The sequence below is a fragment of the Tiliqua scincoides genome, chromosome 3 (genome assembly GCF_035046505.1).
Source record: "Tiliqua scincoides isolate rTilSci1 chromosome 3, rTilSci1.hap2, whole genome shotgun sequence".
Classification (NCBI taxonomy): domain Eukaryota; kingdom Metazoa; phylum Chordata; class Lepidosauria; order Squamata; family Scincidae; genus Tiliqua; species Tiliqua scincoides.
Genome location: NC_089823.1, coordinates 214,435,949 through 214,456,187, shown reverse-complemented (window position 1 = coordinate 214,456,187; position 20,239 = coordinate 214,435,949). Strand labels below are relative to the sequence as shown.

The window sequence follows — 20,239 nt, the reverse complement described above, 5'->3', positions numbered from 1 at the left end:
TAAAAAAAAATGAGCTTTACTGTGGTTAAAAAAAAATAATCACTGCTTTTCTCCTATTTTCACTAATCTTGGACACATCTGAGGCTTCTGTGTTATCTCATCTCCTAAAAGCAACTAAGGGCCCAATCCTGTCTAACTTTCCAGCACTGATGCAACTGCAATGCAGCCCCAAGGTATGAGAACAAATGTTCCTTTAACTTGAGGCTGCCATGACTGCATCCTCACTGCAGGATGGAGCACACACCCTGTTGTCATGGCTGCATCAGCACTGGAAAGTTGGATAGGACTGAGCCCTCAGTCTCCTGCTGCAGTAGGACCCTGCAAACCCCCCTTTCCTATGTACATCTCCTGGTTGCTGTTTGAACTGTGCCTGTAATTTTTACCATTGTTCCCCCCCCACACACACACACACATTGTGGTGTTTTCCATGCTTCAAAAAAGCTCCTTCTGTTTCACTAATTACCTACCTGGCTGCAGTTTGCTAGAGAGAGCGAGAGAGCAAGTTGTTAAGGGCGCAATCCTAACTTGCAATTATGCCGGATCCCAACCCCCATTCCCGGGGAGAACGGAGTGGCTTCAAGCCGCTCTGCTCTCCTTGGACTTGTGCCACCTCCAAAGGTGGCGCAAGTCCAAGGAGACCCATTGTGGCCAGCAGCCCTTACCCAGGGGTAAGGGGAAACGTTTTTCATCACCTCTGGCGGAGCTGCTTCTGGCCACAATCCTGCGCTGGATACAGCACAAGCCTCCTGGCTTGCCTGTTCCAGCACAGGTTAGAATTGCACCCTAAGTCTACCAGACCACCCCAGTTTCAACACTGTTGGGTTTCAAGGGTAACCCCTTCGATTTTACTGGCTCCTTAGTTATCCTGGAAGAGGGGCTTTTCAAGGCAACCTCTTTCTGTCTGAGCTTACTTGACTGGATGGTGGCAGTGGAATTCTACCAATTCCCCATTAAACCCACTTTGACCAGTAAGAGGAAGTAGGAAATGAAAAGAAAGGAAAGAAGGACATTACTAACTGCTGGGTGCTGTATTCATTCTGATGCCCATGTAAATGGCAAGTGTTCATTTCTTTCTTTCTTTGCATTGCTTCTTGATTTATCTTTTTACCTGTTTTTAAACTGAATTTTTTAAATAAATAAAATGTTTTAAATAACAACAAAAATAACAACCAAAAAGATATACTGAGTAGGATCATGCTTTTGTAATTCCATCAGTTGTGACCATTTGCAGTAGCTTCTTTATTCACCAGACAAAACTGGGTCCTAGTACTGGAGTTTTTGCTAGGGCTAAATCAATTCAATTTCATCTACATATGTAACACAGGTACCTATTAACCTTTAACCACAGTCAGGTTGGTTAAAAAGTGGAAGGAGAACAGAGGTTTTTCAGAGCATGTTTCTAGGCAAGGATCAGATTTTCATTCTCATCAGTGATGACGAGAGATCATCAGTGATCTCAGTACAGAACAAGGGATTAATTATTATTGGAATTATCAGTGAATTAGGTTCATGATCATTCATATGTTGCATCACTGGCTTGCATGGCACTCTGGCCATTATTATTTTTCCTGCCTCAGTTTGAAAGCCATTCAGAAGTTACAGATAAACATTTTCATAAGGGCCACATCCCACATATCATTCATGCCTGCATACCTGTGAACAAGGATTGTGAAATGAGTTTCATGTGTATCTACTCAACAGGCCTGTAATCTAAGACTACCACAGTTTTGGAAGTACAAGCCTGTGAGAAACCAGACATTCCAGTCCTAGAATTCTGCATCATTGCAGTGATTCACTGTGGCTTTCAGAGATGTGACTGCAGTGGAGTCTTCTTAAGCAAAATAAGGTGGGGGACAACCTGTTTTGCAGATGTACTTAACTTTCGTATAGCACTTTTGGAGTGTGCAAAACATTTCACATTTATTATCTTGAACTTGTCCTTACAACAACCCTGTAAGGTTAGCAACTATTATCCCCATTTTGGAGCTGGAGAAAGTTGAGGATAAGAGAATGTGACTGGCCAAAGGTTACCATGAGAACTCATGGTAGAGGTGATACACAAATCAGGAAAGACCTGCTCAGCAACTCAGGACACAATCCTAACCAACTTTCCAGCACTGACCTAAGGGAAATGCAGCTTCGAGGTAAGGGAACAAACATTCCCTTACCTTGAGGAGGCCTCTGTGACTGTCCCCCAACTGCAGGATGCAGCACATGCCCGATTGGCATAGCTATGTCAGAGCTGAACAGTTGGTTAGGATTTGGGCCTCAGTCTCTTTGCCACTATGCCATATGAGCTCTTTGTGTTTTTTCCTGCCTATCAACTGCAGCCTCATAACATACACTTACTAGTGTTTCAGGTGTGAATGGTTGCATTGACATAGTTGACTGTTATTATTAATTATTAACAGTATTTATATACCACTTTTCAACAGAAAGTTCACAAAGTGGTTTACAAATGAAGTCACATAACTAAATGTTGGCGGCAGAGGAATCTTCCCTACTCCCGACTCCGTTCCGTTTCACACTCTTCATATCCATTACTGCATCTGGTAATGCAGAGTAAAGGTAATGGTTTTATGAGTCACCCCCACTTGCATCTAGTGAGTGTGGCACTTTCTGGATGCCACCCAGTTTGCTGCTGGACCACAAAAGCCTGGGGTTTACTTGGGCTGTTGGTGCAAAGACACTATACAGGTAATGTAGGTAAGCAGTTTATAGATGATGGGATGGCTGACAGGACATTTTTCCCTTGTATGCAATCAAGAAAGTGACTGTGTTGTGTTCACAATATGGAACATGAGAAGTGTACCCTTCAGTGGAGAACCGACCATGCCATAATGTTTGTGATGGACTTTTGAAAATTGCAAAAAGGTGGGTTTATTTTTGTTTTTTTGTGGGAGGAATCACAGAGAAAAATAAACAAACCCCAAGAACAAATTCACTGAAAGGTGTTGATTCATGATAACACATGTGATCATAGGACAAGATTCCTAAGGGATCTAGGAACCTTAGCTACGTGCAGCTATCCCTCTGGAAATCTGGCAGTCATCGTTGTAAAAAAGAAGGACGACACAGGCTATGTTTGTATAGTACAAGAAGACCAGTCTGAGAATGCAGAAATCCAAGCAGTGTTTGACTCCTCTGGTAAAGGGACTTGCTATCATCCAAATGGACTTGTGTGGTATGTTGATTTAAATTAGGAAGGATTGCTCTGGATTTATGGATTATACACGTCTGTGTTTTGTATTTAATACAAACAATGAGTGGAGATTTAGTTGTTCCTTCAAAACCAAATGCTGTGCTATTGAGTGCCCTTTGATGACTAGAACTAGGGAGGAGCCATGATGTGAAAGCTACTGAACACCTCCTTTCTGTGCAGTAGGTCCAAGGTTCAGTGCCTGGCATTTCCAGGTAGAAGTGGGAAAGACGCTTATCTGGAACCCTAGACAGCTGCTGCCAGCCAGACAGTGTAAAACAATCTTGACATATATGGATCAAAAGTCTCAGTAGAAGGCAGCATAATATATTCAGATGCTGCCATGCCTGAATATTAGCATGCATGAAATTTCCAAATGGTAAGAGCTACAGACACAAAGCACACTGTGATGTTCTGATAAATGTTTGTTCCAGCTGAACTTTTAGAATGGACACTTTTTAAGGCCCAGAAATACAAAACCGGAACCTTAAGAGCTGTTTCAAAACACTTGTGCTTACTTACATAATAGTTGCATAAGCTCTAACCTGTTGTGAAACCTGGAAATCTCAGAGAGAACAGGCCTCTTCTTCCAGCAGCCCTGGCTTGCCGACCTCTATACAGCTGAAGGTGTTTATGGGCAGTCACAGGAATGGAAAGCATATGATACCAAAGGACCCATAATCTGAGCAAAGTGTGCTGGCCAGGATAAAGTGCTGTTGAGAAGGAGTGAGGGATAGAATAGGTGTGATGGGTTTGCCTCCACCAGTGCTTTTTCTGTAAATAAAAGGGTGCAGGAACTCACAACTTGTTAATCTTTTATTTATTTATTTATTTATTTATTTATTTATAAACCATTTTTTATTGGAGAAATAAAATATTTTTTAAGTGCTTCCCCCCTAAAGATGAACTTTCTTCTGAGTAGACATGCATAGGAAAGGGCTGTCAATCTCTACATCCCCTTCCCCCTAGCTATTTTTTCTACACATGGGGAAAAATACTGTACAGGTGCACTTGTAGCGTGTAGTATGTAGTGAGGCATTACTTCGAGGAGAGGAAGCAGTGAATGGATTCTGAAAAATGGCTTACATGAGTTCCATGTAGTAAAATTACTCTAAGCAACTGTGGGAGTAAGAACAAAAAAGGAATTCTTACACGAGAGGGGTCCTGAGGTGCACATAGAAACAGCTACGTTTGCAAACAAGCAATTAAATATGGTTTAATTCAGGTATCAGGATACTCTTTGTCTTTGGGAAGGCGCTTGGCATGCATTGTATGTTCTCTGCTGCCCTGAGCAGCTGCTGTGCATTGCTGGAGAGGAGCTGCAAACGCTGGCTGGCGGAGGGCATGCTTGTGGGGGAAGGATGAGGAGGATCTCTGGCAAGGCTGGACAGCACGTTGTACACACGTAGAATCCCTTTTCACCTGCCCTTAGCATGTGAAAACGGGTGCAGATATATATCTCTGCCAGGATTAAGAGCCCAATCCTAGGTATGTCTACTCTGAAGTAAGTCTAGTCAATGGAGCTTACTCCCAGGAAAGTGCCTAGGATTGCAGCCTAAGAGCCCGATCCTATGCATGTCTACTCAGAAGTCCACTTTAGTGAATGGGGCTTACTGTGGATAGGATGGCAGCCTCAGGGCCCAATCCTGTGCCTGTCTACTCAGAAGTCAGTCCCACTAGAGGCAGTGGGGCTTCCTCCCAGGAAAGTGTGGAGAGGACTGCAGCCTCAGAGCTCTTTCTCTGCCTGTCTACTCAGGCTGCAAGGCTATGACACTTTCCTGGGAGTAAGCCCCATTGAACACAATAGAACTTACTTCTGAGTAGACATGCTTGGGCTCTCAGGCTGCAAGGCTATGCACCCTTTCCCAGGAGCAAGCCCCATTGAGCACAATGAGACATACTTCTGAGTAGACATGCCTAGGCTCGTGCTGCAGATTGGCACGGGGGCTGCACCAGCCAGCTTCCTTCCCCTCCTCCTCCGCCAAGCCAGTACCTGGGCATTCCATGGGTGCCGCAGCCCGTCTCTCTGGCTGGCTGGCTGGCTGGCTGGCTGGCTGTCCGTCCTCCTCAGTGTCGGTGCATGTCCCCTGCGCCCTCCATCAGCTTGGAAGCTGCGCGGGGAAGCAGAGCGCGGGGGGAGGGGAGGCAGGCTGGTCTCAGGCAAGAGCTTGGAGATGGGGCAGGAGGGGGTTGTTGTGCGGTCAGGCAGGGGCCAGGCACCCGCCCACCCTGCACCCCCTAGCACCCACCCAGCAAATGCCTCTATTTTGCTCCCCCCCTCCTGGAATGCCTCCAAAGGGAAGGGGCCCCTGCAAAAAGGTGCCGGAACTCCGTCCCCCCGCGTTCCATTAGAAAAAAAGCCCTGGCCTCCACCTAGTTTTAGAGGCTGCTGCTGTGCCTTTAATAACTGTATGGTAGGAAGAGGCTCATCAAATATGGCTGTTCCCACCACTGCAGCATTGCAATAGGAATAACTTTACCAACTGAACTTATAGTGTACTTGACATATAGTAGTTTTATTTGTAATCTTCCAGTGAAATAAATCTTAGCTGATTAATCCCATGGGGTTTAGCTGATTGATTCAATTTGCATGTATTTTCCTATGAAACTTGTTTTGAAGAAAGGGGCATACTTTCCTGATTTTTTGGTTTATGTGTCAAAACAGCCACCATTTTAGGGAGGAATTTTTTTCTTCATCAGACAGGAGGGCAAATTCATCTTTGAGGATAGTCGTTCAGTTTTTATAAGTATTTGCAATTAAAAAATAGGAGTGTGTGTGTGTGTGTGAATTGCACTCTGATTAATTCAGTGCAGTTTCTAACTGATCACAAATTTTAAACTGATTAATCAACTAAACATTGTGATTCTTCTTAATGGGCAAGGAGACAGGACAAGCTGAAGTTCTGCCAGAACCTGAGGTAGCAGTTCCAGGTGCTGCTTCCTCCTTATCTAGGAGTAGGCTTGGTGGCAAACCAGTAGGCATAAAGAGTTTGAGTAGGCACCTGCACCTTTCTACCACCAGTGACAAAGGAGAAACATCCCAATTCTACCTAAGTTCCCCCACTTCAGTGCAGGCTGGAGGTCTTCTCAGGGTGAGGCAGGGGTTCTAAAACTGGGGTGTTGCAACTCCCCAACCAGGAAAAACCTGTCTCTGCCCCCTTAAGGGGTGGGGCAGGACAATGGTGGCATCACAATTGAGCCACATCTGGGGCTTTTTAAACTTACATCTGCCAGTATCAGCCTGCTTTGGGGGGGGGGGGGTTTACAGGGAGCCAGCGGAGCCTCTGCAGGATTCCCCGCACCACAAAAAAGCTAAAAATAGTTCTTGCTACTCAGTTCCGGTTTGCGATCACACAATTGGAAGTGGGTCATGATTGCTATTTTAGCTTTTCTGAGGTACGGGGAACCCTGCAGAGGTGTCTGCATGCTCCCTGCACCCTCCCCACCAGAAGGCTGGCACTGGCAGACAGTTTGTCCCTGACAGTAGCGTGATTATGGCGATCAGGTCACTGCCATCCCTCCATCCCTACAAACAAAACAGCCCAAACTCTCTGAATTTGGGAAATGGAGGGGTAAGGGAACATTTGTCCCCTTGCCCCAGGGTGTGCAACAGGTCAACTCAGAACTGCACTGGCTATATAGTTGGCTTGGCACAAGTTCATGTTGTTCTGTGCCAGCAGATCAGGCCCGGGAATGGGGATTGTTTATGGCATGCAGTGGCACTGCCTATCCCTCCCCCTCCTGGGTCTGAACTGCTCTTCCCTGTGCAGCACTCACCTATTCTGGTGGATATTGCTCCACGCACTGGCACCAGTGCAAGCTCCTCCAGCACAAGTGGGGATAGGACTGGACCAAAGTGAATGAGGTAGATGTGGACAGCAGTAACACCTCTTGCTAATTTGCCATCTGAGACAATCTCGTGAACAGGACATCCCTTTTAGAGATGGCAGTCCTAAGAATGGAGTGAGCAAGCTGAAACCTTGAAGTCTTGAGCATGGTGGGGAAGCCAGCCCGCCAGCCAGTCATTGCTGACCAGAATCTAGAACATGTATCTGACCTTACACCCTAGCAATGTTTTCCAGTACAGGCTGGCAATATTTGGGTGTGTTAAGTTTTGCAGGGCTGGGTCCATAGAATATATGTTATGTTTTTATCAGAGCTTTTCTCATTGTTTTTTCTTCCTCATTTAGGATAAATATTACAATTAGAGGAGGACATTATTCAGACCAAAGTGGCAGCAAAGTGAGAACTTGGTACTGGCCAAATCACTTGCAGAAGGACAATCCCAGTGTAGCATTTAAACCTGTCTTCCTGTCCTTGAACCAAAATGTTGGTGTCAGGATACTGGGGCAAGACAAAATTGCCATTTCTTTCCTTGCAATGGGGAAACAAGCAAAAATCAACGTAGGAACAAAAGTGAAGGTACTTTATTTTAGAAAAACGGGGAATAATTGTATGGGTTACAAGTCACAATTGAGGAGGTGTTGTGCTCTTGGGCAGAAAGAAAAGGAACAGCTTGGTTTGAACTGCTGCATTGGCATTGTTAGAAATTGAACTTAAATCTACCAAAGACAGATGCAAAATTATTCTAATTTATACAAGAAGGTGTTCAACATCATTTGATCAAATGGTTTAAGGCAGGGCTTTTCAAGCTGGGGCGGGGGCAGCCTGGAGGCAGGGAGGAGGCAGCGGCGCTATCCCCAGGATCTCACTGCTCAGGGGGGCATGTACCCAAGCCCCTGCAGCCTCCTGGGGGTGCAGGGAGGCCCGCACAACCTGCAGCAGGGCTCCCCGCAGCAGTGAAAGTAGATGTGGAGCAATCACGCTCCTCTTCCGCTTTAGCGGAGGCGGGGTGCGATCACTCTGCATCTACTTTCACTGCTGCGGGGAGCCCTGCTGCAGGCCACGCCGGGCTTCCCGCACCGCTTTAGCTTTAGCGGAGGCAGGGTGCGATCGCTCCGCATCTACTTTCACTGCTGCGGGAAGCCAGCAGGAAGTCACTGCTGCGGGAAGCCAGCGGGAAGTCACACCGGGCTCCCCGTACCCCCGGGAGGCTGCAGGGGCTTGGGTACTTGTACCCAAGCCCCTGCAGCCCCCCTGAGCAGCGCGATCCTGGGGATCGCGCCGCTGCCTCCGCCCTCCCACCCACGCAAGAACGTAGTGGCTCTCAAACTCTCCCAGATCAGTGAAAATGTTTGGATAATAGTCTGTTGCAACAATTCCCAATCTTAACAGTTCTTTCACCCACCTTATTCTCCATGGTGGGTCATGAGGTTCCTGGTGGTGCTCTACTGGCCTCTGCGGGCCTCAGAATACCAATGGCCTCAGAAGCCTCCAAAAGCCACTTCCAGTTTTCAGAGGCAAACCAGTTTTTGGAGGCTTCTGCCCATGGAGGCCAGTAGAGTGTGTTGCCAGCCCAGTATGATCCAGAACAAGGCCTCCAGGGCCACCCAATGCTTCCAGAATGGCTCAGATTTGCAGCCATTTGGACACAAGGATGATGTGAGGGCCCAGCCTTTGACCCATCTTGCATGGGCTCATAAACCACCAGTGGATCGTGACCCACACTTTGGGAAAAGCTCTTCTGTTGCACTGAAGGTGACTTTTTTATGAACTTAAGGAATGTTCATAAGAAGTTACAAGGGCAGGTATGCAAAAACTGGAATTGGAGACTTAAGAAAGTTGGCTAATCAGGATTCAAACAATGTGGCATATAGGACACAGATATTTAGAATGACGGGGACAACATCAGAGTCTGAGAACAGGATAAGAAGGAATAAGTATAAACTATTGAAAAGTTGATTTAGGCACAACTCACTCCTAATTGTCAAGAAGTTATCCTGAGTCACAGTTGAGGAGGAGTTGTGCTCTTGGGCAGAAAGAAAAGGATCAGCTTAGTTTGAACTACTGAACTGGCATTAAATCTACCAAAGGAAGGTGTTCAGCATCATTTGATCAAATGGTTCAATGGACCATAGAAAATGTTTGGATAATATTCTATTGCAACAAAATAGGTTTTGTTTCAGACTTTGTGCACTGGATTCATGTGGAGAACATTTGAAAACAAGAGCAAGAACTGTGGACCTTTGGGGTCTTTAGTGGATGAGAAATACAAATTTGTGAGAATAAAAGAACACATCTCCACAGGTGTTTTACGGAATTCTACTCTTCTCAGGTTTCACAAAGGGTGTCACACAATTGCATGCCAAGAGAGATGTTTCTGAACTACTCAGATGGTCTGGTTTGGTTTTATGACTCTTGCTATTTGTACGTTTGAATTATGATGAATCAAAAGTAAATGATTTTTTAAAAAAACATCAACTTATTTAAACACTGAATATTATTTATAAATATTTCAAAAAAATTGAATTTAATTTTTTAATTTTCATTTTTATCAAATTTCACCAGTAAATGAAGCTGGTTTCAAATGAAGTCTAAAATTAACATAGAAACATGGGCAGGTCCAAGGGTTCCCCCCCACAAACTGTTGCACCAGCAGGGAGCAAAGTTGGGAGCCAGGGGAATGCCCACTGGGTGGGGCATTAGTGGCTGATGGAGCTGGGTTGGAATGGGAGACCAGTCTATTTGGCAGATAGATCAGGGCTCCATGTTCAGGTGGGAGTGCAGGTCTAGCTGCCCAGCAAACAACCACAGAAGCCACAAGCTCAACTGGGAGCCCAGGTCTACCTAGCAGGTAGACCTGGGCTCCAAGTCTGGACTGGAGTCCAGGTCTACCAATCTGGGTCACCTGGGCTCTGGAGTTAAGGCAGTGCTCATGCCCCCCCCCCCCCCGCAAACACAAACACTGGATCCACCCCACGTAGAGAATATATAAAAGGATCACTTATTATAAAAGCTGAATTGCCAGGTGGTAGGATGGGGGAAAGGGATAAGCTGGGGTTGTATCCAAAATGCTGTAATGGCTCCATAGTAATATGGTGGCCTTTTGAACTCGCCCCTTTGGACATGCAAGAATTTCCTGTCACCAACCCCATCTGTGGTACAACTGCATGTTGCAAACATGCAAAGTGCACAGAACAAGGACCAGGTGGCTTGGGTCCTATGAGCTGAAATAGTAGTTAAAAAGTTGAATCCTTTCCCCTTCTGTTTAACACATTTAGATACAAGCTTCTTGCTTCTTTCTGCTTCATGAAAGAACTATGAGAAAAATAGCTGCCATTTGAGATGGTGTCCTAACTATGACACTCATAGATCATTTGTTATTATGGTCTTGTTTCTGGGGCAGGGGACTAGGAAATCAACAGGCATCAGCCTGGCTCCAGGAGACCATCCTATGAGCCCAATCCTACCTTCCCGCCTGCCCATGCAGCCACACCAAAAAGGCATGCACTGTGTCCAGTGGGGAGAGTAGATCAGGAGACTTGGGAGGAGAAAGGGAAATTATTCCCCCTTACTCCTCCATAAGTCTCCTGCTTACCAGTGGGTATGTTCAAACTTGTGCCAGCTCTTTAGCTGTTGCAAGTCCAAGGAGAAGAAAGGGACAGGGAGCTTCCAAACGGAGGGGATAAAATCCAGTGTGCACCATTGCTGCCTGACCCACTCCTCCTGCCACCTCCACGCCCTCATTCATCCTCCCTCCCAGTTTCCCCCTCTCAGCTCCCAGTCCCACCATGGCCCTACCTGGTGCGGTGGGTGCAGCAGCAAAGTTGCAGCCCCTTCTGCATCTTGCAGCAGTGCACACAAAATGGCCACAGACAGAGTTCTCCATAATCCATCGGCAGCCATTTTCCAACAGCGGAAGTCATTTCTATAATGGGCTCCACACAAGAGCCCAATCCTCAGTACGATTACTGTTGAAGTCACCTGCGTGATCTCAAAATTCGGTTTTATTTCATATAACTTTCTAAGTTCTGCTGTGTGCTTCATTCTCAAATGATAAACACCCATTCCTCAGCTTTCCAACTAAATACAAAAGGCACTTACTTATCAAATGCCGAAACACTCATCTACTAGTCACTACCAGCTCCTATTTCTGGAAAATTTGGAGTACTTGGGGCAAATTCAAGCTTGTAGCAGCAAACCCAGGTTTTGCAAAGAGTATTCAAGAACACAACCTGTAACTAATCCTAGCTTTCTGATGGGTATCCATGTTTGATACATGTGTTTGTAAACATGTATTGTTGTCATGTACACATGCCTGTATTTTTAGATGAAAGTGCAAACACATGTTTATATGTACACATGTAGATACACACCACAGAAGGAGACAGAGAAACAGTTGGCCCCTTCCAGCTTGGGCAGCCCAAGCCACAGTAGAGTGGCACAGAAACAGCTGCTGCTGGATCCTATGGGGCCAAAGAGGTAGCCAGAGGTCTCCTTGGATCTTGTCCAGCTCAACGGCTTGGGCAGAACTGAGTAGACTCATATGGGGCTTTCAGGCATGGAAGGGGGGATAGGTTGCCGTGTCAACCTTCTTGGCCATCCCCACCCCCTCCCAGGCCTGAAGTGCCCTCTCCCCACTCAGTTTTGCTCCATGTTTGCCCTCCCCCAGAACACCTCTGCTGCTTGACAGGTTGCTGACCACCAATAGCTTCTAGTGGTCCTCTGAAGGCCTCCATCCTTCTGGCCACCATGATCTGCCTTATGGCACATTTGCAACAGCTGTCTCCTTGGCAGCACACAGGAGATTGGCACTGGCTCAGGCTAGGATTAGACCGTAAATGACTTACAAAAGAAGTGATTGCTCCATGAACAACTTCTTTTGATTTCTCTCCTTGGTAAAAGAGCTCCAGCTAGCTGGAAATCACCATGATAGCTAGTAGCAGCCAGTCACCATTACATTTGTTTAGGAAATATCTGAAGTATCAGTGGGAAACTTGATTTTAATCAATAATTTAAATTTGTCTTCTCGGTGATCTGAAATGCTGATTTGTTTTTCTTTCACTTAAATCAGAATCCACCCTGGTTTTATTCCAACTTTATGCAACTTAGGATGCAATCCTAACCAAATTCCTAGCACTGGCACAGCTGTGCCAGTGGGGCATGTGCTGCATCCTGCAGTTAGGGGGCAGTCACGGAGGTCTCCTCAAGGTAAGGGAATGTTTGTTCCCTTACCTTGGAATTGCATTGCCCTATCTCAGTGTTGGAAAATGGGTTAGGATTGTGCCCTTAATAAATTTATCTCTATCAGAAGCAGTATGACACTGTTCAACTCTCTGCTTTGTGTTTTCCTAAAAGCTATCTACTGATCATCATCCATGGCCAAAGCATGTATCCGAAGATGACCTTATGCTGTTTGCCTGCAGAATAAGGATTCTCAAAATCTTTGCCAGACTACATGGATGCTTAGAATTTCCTACCAACGATCAGTGGGCTAAACTCAAGATTCCTTCATATATTTCAAAACAGACTCTGAAGCTAATGCATCTTTGTAAAGAGTGTGAAGTAGCTTCTGCTCTGGACAATTTAATCACGGCATTAGTAAATACCCCAACCTGATTGGCATTGTGAGTATTGTGTTTGTTTCATCATTCTAAGGAATGTTTGCAAATATGTTGAATTCTGCACATATCAGCAAACAAGTTTAAGTATATATTTAATAACTGTTTTGTTTATACCAGGCGCAAAACATGTAGTACCTTCTTGAATTATCCCACTCATTTAGCTTTTGCTTAGAACAATGGAGCCTGCTTGAGGAGCAACTGGCTAGTGTTTGGTACCCTCCAACATTATAATTCAGCTGCTGATGCCAATGAATCTAGATTTGAGCTTAGTCTAGATCCCTCCCTGCTTAGCCTGACTCCTGTCTTATTTAACCACCCATCCGCATGAGTGGAATCTTTTGTGGGATTTACACAAACAGCAATGGCACAAGTTAACTGCACAGATTATTGCCGTAGCACTTGATCTACAGTTGGATAATGTTAAGATAGTATAAAACCAATTTCTAAACAGGTAGCCTATGAGCCATATCAAACTTCTCTGGTAGCCTGTTCCATCCTCTGAGTACTTCCCTGTACCTCATAAGGAAACACAGCAGCTGAAACTGAAATCTCAGCAGCCTCTTGTTGCTGGACAGATTTTGTCGTCAAAGCAATCGGGCCAGGTTAAACCAAACATTGATTGAACAGCCCAAACCCATACTTCCTGCCAAAATGGCTACCATGGCATCCTGTGGTGGCATGGCAGTTGCAGAGGTCTCCACTGGGAAAGGAAACAATTGTTCCCTTAGCTGGGACTAAGCTTCCGGGGCATGGGGAGGAACTACCCAGGCCTGCACTAGCTAAATAGCTGGCATAGGTCCGCATGGACCCTCACTGTAGGACTGGGTCCAAAAAGGGGGCTAGGGTTTGGTGGCTGCTGCTACCTCTGAACGCACCCCGTTCCCAGACCCAATCTTCCTCTCCCCACCCAGTTTCACCCCCTCCCTGGTCCCATTCCACCCTTCCCGCCTCTCCCACTGACCCTGCTGTGACAGGTGGTGGCAGAGGTGATGAAGTTGACGGGAAGGTGCAGGCTTTTCCATCTGCGCTCCCAGCAGCATGCTGAGGAGCGCACTGTTGGAGTGACTTTTACAACTGGTGCTCAGTGGCGTCGCTAGGGGGTGTGGGCCACACCGGATGACACGCAAGAGGGGGTGATGCGCACTGGGAGGGTGACGCGGTAAAATCATGGTGGATAGGAGTAATACCATCATGTTATATACCGTTGGATGTGGAATTTCAAGCAGAATGCAATGCAAAAAACAGGAGTGAAATATCTCCTTTCTATTAAAAGTTATTGGCAAAAAACCAGAAAACAAAAAATACATGGAGCCCAATGGAAAGAGAAACCAAGGGGTATCATGCATTTACGCATGAGTAGGTGAATATGCCTTAGTCCATATGAAAGGGCAGGCTGAGAGGAATCCAACAACAGCGGAATGGTCCTGATCCAATGAATGTAGCCCCCAATAAACACCCGAGAAGGAGGTCCCTCCCTCCAAGCTGGTGAATGTATTGAGCCCTATGGAAAGCAAAACTAAGCCACATAGTCATGTTTACTTGTGAGTAAGCAAACGCACCTTGGCTCCTGGGCAGGTCAGGCAAAGGGAAATGTGAGGCCACCAGAATGGTCCTGATTTGATGCAACTGGAGCTCAACAAATGCTCCAGAAGGCAGCCCCCCCCCCCATAAAAAGAATGAAACAGGCTTGACAGGGTAAGGTGAAATTTTTTTCTGTTTTAGGCTGCAGTCCTATCCACACTTTCCTGGGAGTAAGCCCCAGTGACTATAATGGGACTTACTTTTGAGTAGACAGGCATAGGGTTGGGCTCTCAGACTTGCAAAGCCAGGTGGGTCCTGATAGTCATATGCTTGAAATATAAGAACTTAAATTGAACTGGGTACTGGGCAGGGGTGAAAATCTTACTGATTCTTTTGTGGGGGGTGTTATTGCAGGCAGGCTACAGAGAAAATTCACTTGGTGGAACAGGGCTGGCTTTCCCTTATTTATTGATTTTACTTTAATTTATTTATAATTATTTATTTTAATTTGCTTTATGATGGGTCCTGGACAGATTATCATTCTAAGAAGTGGGTCCCAGTGCTAAAAGTTTGAGAACTGCTCCAATAAGGTGTTAGTAAGTTTGACACCCTGGGGGGAGGTGACACCACTAGTGACCAAAATCACTAAAATCAAGAGTCTGGAGGAATAATACCATAATGTTATATATCAATCAATATGTAATTTCATGCAGAATGCGATGAAACAAACTACGTTGAAATATCTTTATTCTATCAGAAGGTACAGCCAAAAAACCAGTGGGGGCGGGGCAATGGTAGATCACCACGCCCACCGCCTAGAGTGTTGCCCCACCCACTGCAAGGGGGGGTGATGCGCTGGCCTCCCACACGGGGTGACGCGACCCCTAGCTGTGCCACTGCTGGTGCTTTCTGCTTTATGGCAGTTAGTGCCAGTGGAAGAGGAGCACCCACATTGCTAGCTAGCTTTATCTCCCAGAAGAGCATTCAAAGCAGCTATAATATCCAGCACTATATACACTCTTGTTGGTAGGAGAAGGGAACAAATCTAACAGAGGCTAACTGGGGAACACAAATTATGTCCAAAAATTGGTCTCAAAGACCTCCAGGTACATAGGGATCAATGCTTTATTGAAGAGCAATTTGTTCTCTAAAGTTGTCCTTGTTCATTTATCCTAGCTGAATTTAAGCCATCATCTTCCCAATTTTTATTATTATTTTTAATTGTTCAGTGAGGACACTCAAGGCAGCTGACAATATAAAAGCAAACAACAAAACAGCACTGAAATAATATAAAAATAGAAAAATTAATACATCATAAAATAGCAAAGCAGAACAGAGCAGAGAAAATAAAAATCACGAATGTATACACCATTATAACTGGTCCCAAATGCCCTCTGAAATAGTGGTGTTTTAACTAAGGGCGCAATCCTAACCCCTTATGTCAGTGCTTTGCAGCACTGACATAAGGGGTTAGGATTGCACCCTCAGTACACTAGGTCTCCTGTGTTCATAGCAGTTCCATTCTTGAAGTCTGTACCAAAGTTGGAACATACGTATCTTTTGCCTGCACAAAAGCACCACGAAGAACATATTGTGCGAAAATGACAACACATCCAGTGAAATGCTTTAAAAAGTCTGGTAAGCAAGGCTAGTAGTAATATCCCCATTTGTTGATGGATGACTGAGGCTAAAAGAATCTAGCTTAGAACATAGAACATAGCTTAGAACATAGAACATAGCTTTCTAGCTTAGAAAAAGAGCTCTGCTGGATCAGGCAAAAGATGTAGTTAGTTCAACATCTCAGTGACCAACCAAATGCTTCTAAGGAACTCCCAAGAAAGGTATAAAGACAAGAGTCAATCCCTGCCATGCTTCCTAGTATTGCCTCTATTGCTGCATCTAAGTCTGGTGGTTCCATATGGTGAGCATTTCATCTAACAGTGGGCAGTGCCTCTCAGTCTGGAAGAAAATTTGGCCACCCAAAAATAAGGAAGCGGTTTCTGCTTACTGGGGTATAGTGTTGGGGGGGGGCTCCCCAAATACATAGCAATATATACATTTGTAAAGTTAAAGGAAAACATTTTTTAAAATCCAAAAATGGCACTGTGATCTTCTAGAACAGGGGTGTCCAAACATTTTGGCAGGAGGGCCACATCATCTCTCTAACACTGTGTCAGGGGCCAGGAAAAAAAAGAATCAATTTACATTTAAAATTTGAATAAATTTACATAAAATTTATTAGAGATGGAACTTACATGAATGAATGAAGGTCTTGAAATAGCTCAAGGTCTATAAAAAGCCTTGCACGAAGCAAGGCTGACCTTTCCTCCGCTGCCACTGCTGCATCACAGATATGAAACAGCAAGCAGTGGAGGGAACTCTTGTTCCACAGCTCATGCAAGCGTCAAATAGTTGCCTTCACTCTGAGAGCAGCTGTGTTGGGCCAGCATGGGCTCCAGCAAGTCTCCAGAGGGCCAGAGGCTCATTGGAGACTGGGAGCTCCCTGTGGGCCGGATTGGGAGCCTCCAAGGGCTGCAAGTGGGCCCAGGGCTGGGGTTTGGGCACCCCTGTTCTAGAATCTATGAAATATTGAGGGCACAGAGAAAATGCTAGAGAAAGTCCTTGTTTGGAGAGAGAGCTTCCAGGTTCATCCTGGCTATTCTCAATGAACTAATGAACCTTGACACACTCTCCTTTTAGGAAGAAAGACCATAAACACATCTGAATCTATTCTTTACTGTAGAAAAGGGAGACTTTTATCAAGGAAGCTGCTGAAGGTTGGTTTTAGCCCTTTAAATGGACATCAAAACATGCGAAGAAAATATTCAATTTATGGCTGCTACTGTTCCCAACATATGCATGGGATGGGATTCTGAAGAAGTGCATGAGATCCCTGGTATTTCTTGTTTTAAAGCACTCTGGCAGTGAACTATTTCTATCACTATTCATATCATTTAACTCACCTTGGGTGGTCCCTGTATCACCCAATACTTATTTGTCCATGAGGACAGAAGACCATACAGACAAAACAGACCTTGGTTCACAAAGCCTGGTTACAGATTAGGACATGGCCCACATTACCTTTTCATTGATCAGTGCATAAGAAACTTTTCCACCTGCTTTTGGTATGAGTACAGCATAAGATCAAGAAACTGAAAACACTGCTTGGTAATCGGAAGAACTGTTAAAGGGAGGAGAGTTTGAGGCCTGATCCCCAGACGAATCTTGTCTTGTAGATCCTCCAGAGGTTAAGTCGCTTCGAGTTCTATTGTTGACATGGGCTTGAGCTGTGCCATTAGCCCTGTAAGGTTTTATTTGTTTTTTTCTCTTGCATTTCATCAGGCTGATGAACTGGGTTTTTATATCCTTGCTATACAGTGAATAGATAAAAGGATTTATGAGGGAATTGATTTCTCCTAGAAGGAATAAAAAATCCTTTACTCCTACACTCAGATTGCAGGAACTACAGATAGCTCTTACAAGGGCAGCCACATAATAAGGTCCCCAGAAGAGGATGAAGCAAATGATTACAACAAGGACGGTCCTCAGGGCTTTGAAATGGCGGAGATGAGCAACAGTAGTGTCTGTGCACAGGCAGGCATGTTGAATTTGCTTGTGGTGCAGGTAAGCAATCCTCCCCACTGAGACATGCAAACAGACCAGGGTCAGCAGGGCAGGGATGAAAATGCCAAAGCAGATTATGTACAGGTAGTCACTCTTGGTGGCATTCAGGATCCCACAGTAGTTTAAAAATTTTGGTTGCTGCAGGGGTTTGGCAATCAGTGGCAGGTGCCCCACCAAGAAGGAAACAGTCCACAGGATGACAAGAGCGAAAACAATAGGTCTCTTGCTCATGAGGGTGGGGTAATACAAGGGCAACTTCACTGCCAAATACCTGTCCAGAGAAACCAAGAGCAAGGTGAGAATGGAGCCAATGCACGGTGTAATGCTCAAACAGATCCGTAAGAGACAAAGGGTCAGCTCTGTGTCAAACAGATCTTTAGTTGCATGGTCATAAGCTTCCCCAATGCACATCACACCAACCAGAAGATCTGCAGCTGCCAAGTTAAGAATGAAAATGTAGTTTCTGCATGGTTTCTTCTTCCTCAGCTGGTAGATGACTATGATCACCAGAACATTGGCAGAGGGGATAAGGATACTCAAGATGGCATGTATTACTGCATACACAATACTGACCATCTTCCTTAAGAGATAGCGACGGGAACTTGGACTTCAAGGTGGGCCTTGAACGAGCCAGCTACACAGAATCCACACGAGGCCACAAGAAGTCATCTGGAAACATGGACTATGTTAGCAAATTGCTAAATTTATAGCAGCAAACCACGAAGATCTCTTGGCGATAATCCTTTGGCTTGGTTCTGCTATCAATAGCTGTCTTCAAGTTGATGGAAACTGTCTGTCCTCTGACACATTTTTGACGCTTTTGCAGCTTCCAGCCTCCTGTTTATTTTCCCTCAGCTAATATAGGTTTGTCGTCTTCTAGTGGCAGAAGTGGTTTTGAAGATGCACGGAGGACCAAAGTCTTACCAGCGGAAGACCTGCAAAATGAACTCATCAGCTGTACTGGAAAAAGAAAACAGCGAGAGAGGCAGGCTGGTCCAATCAATGCCTGAAAGCGTCTTGACGCAGAGAGATAAGGAAGGCGTTTGGCAAACAAAGCAGAAAGACACTGTAACATGCCCCCAGTCACCTTGTAATGAGGCATATAAAATGAGTCCGTATAATTCAGTGTTTTCTGAATTCATGGAGGAAAATGATCCTGCGTATTGATGTAGTTAAGACACAGAGCATCGCCAATGAGATGGTGCTGATAATTTGATCCACCGAGAAAAACGTTTCAGGTACTGCAGAGATCCAGGAAAAAGGTAATTTTTTTTCCAGCTAACTGGGTGCTGGATGTCAAACATAAAACTCTGGAAATAAGAATCTAAAACATAGTCATAAGAAAATTCCTGCTGGATAAGACCAAAGGCCCATCTAGTCCAGTATCCTGCTTCCCATAGTGGCCTACTAGCTGCCCCGGAAGCCAAAATCACAAGCAGGGAAGACATAAATCTCACCCACTATTGTTCCCCTGCCCCTGGAATTCAGTGGCGTCCTGCTGCTGAGCCTGGAGGGTGCCATCATGACTTGCTGCCATTGATAAACCTTGAATTTGTCCAACTCCCTTGTAAAGCCATGCAAGTTAGTGACCATCACCATGTTGCTACAAAGCCCAAACCATACATATGCTCATTCTGTCCAAGGGCAATGCTCCAAATGCATAAGGCCAGCGTTTCTCAGATTGAGGGTCATGACCCACAAGGGTTGCAACTCTGTTTTTGGTGGATTTGCAGGCCCATTGAGACAAGGAAGCTGCAGGGTAAAATGGTGCATGACTGATAAATTGCTTCTGGGTCACACTGGCACGCCACCTGCTTTCATTGGCCACATTGTGCCCTGGACCACTTTGCAGGTTGTCTGTTGGCAACCTTCAGTCTCAAAAGACTCTGGTATCACGCTCTGAAAGGTGGTTCTGGAACAGCGTCTAGTGTGGCTGAAAAGGCCAATTCAGGAGTGACAATCCCTTCCACACTGGGAACAAGTGCAGTCTGTCCCTGGTCTGTCTCCCTGGCTATGGGCCTTCCTTCTTTGCCTCTTTGCCTCAGACTGTTGGCCAAGTGTCTCTTCAAACTGGGAAAGGCCATGCTGCACAGCCTGCCTCCAAGCAGGCTGCTCAGAGGCCAGGGTTTCCCACTTGTTGAGGTCCACTCCTAAGGCCTTCAGATCCCTCTTGCAGATGTCCTTGTATCGCAGCTGTGGTCTACCTGTAAGGCGCTTTCCTTGCACGAGTTCTCCGTAGAGGTTACTGGTCCAAAAATTGGGTTGTGACCCACCAGTGGGTTGCAACATGCAGTTTGAGAAAAGCACTGTAACACAAACAGTGGAGCGGGTCATGTACCAACCAGACCTAGAAGGGACTTCCAGGCTGTGTACCATTTTACTGTGCAGCTTCCTGGCCTCAGCACATCCCAGATCCACCATAGACGATGCA

At 45.5% G+C, this 20,239-nt stretch overlaps 2 protein-coding genes across 7 annotated transcripts in view; one reads left to right on the top strand and one right to left on the bottom strand.

The window, feature by feature from the left end:
• The window catches only part of ERICH6 (glutamate rich 6), a 48,361-nt gene extending 29,643 nt beyond the window's left edge, over positions 1-18,718 (top strand). For 3 of the 6 annotated variants that reach the window (XR_010794085.1, XR_010794083.1, XR_010794086.1), the window contains 5 exons: positions 3,026-3,184; positions 7,390-7,621; positions 12,398-12,666; positions 17,638-17,808; positions 18,295-18,654. Coding sequence is in view for 2 of the 6 variants with exons in the window: in XM_066620066.1 (XP_066476163.1) it covers positions 3,026-3,184; positions 7,390-7,621; positions 12,398-12,658 (652 nt within the window). In the remaining 4 variants the exon portion in view is untranslated. Of the gene's footprint in view, positions 1-3,025; positions 3,185-7,389; positions 7,622-12,397; positions 12,667-17,637; positions 17,881-18,294; positions 18,655-18,688 lie in introns of those variants that run through there. The other 3 variants (XR_010794084.1, XM_066620066.1, XM_066620068.1) reach the window with 3 other exon arrangements.
• GPR119 (G protein-coupled receptor 119) lies at positions 17,329-18,384 on the bottom strand. The gene has a single exon (XM_066621525.1). It carries the CDS (start codon positions 18,382-18,384, stop codon positions 17,329-17,331), a length of 1,056 nt encoding a protein of 351 aa, XP_066477622.1.
• Positions 18,719-20,239: the final 1,521 nt, after the last annotated feature.

What these genes read in the sequence shown, in the direction of transcription:
- GPR119 (XM_066621525.1), bottom strand. Translation starts at nt 18,384, where the DNA reads ATGGTCAGTATTGTGTATGCAGTAATACATGCCATCTTGAGTATCCTT.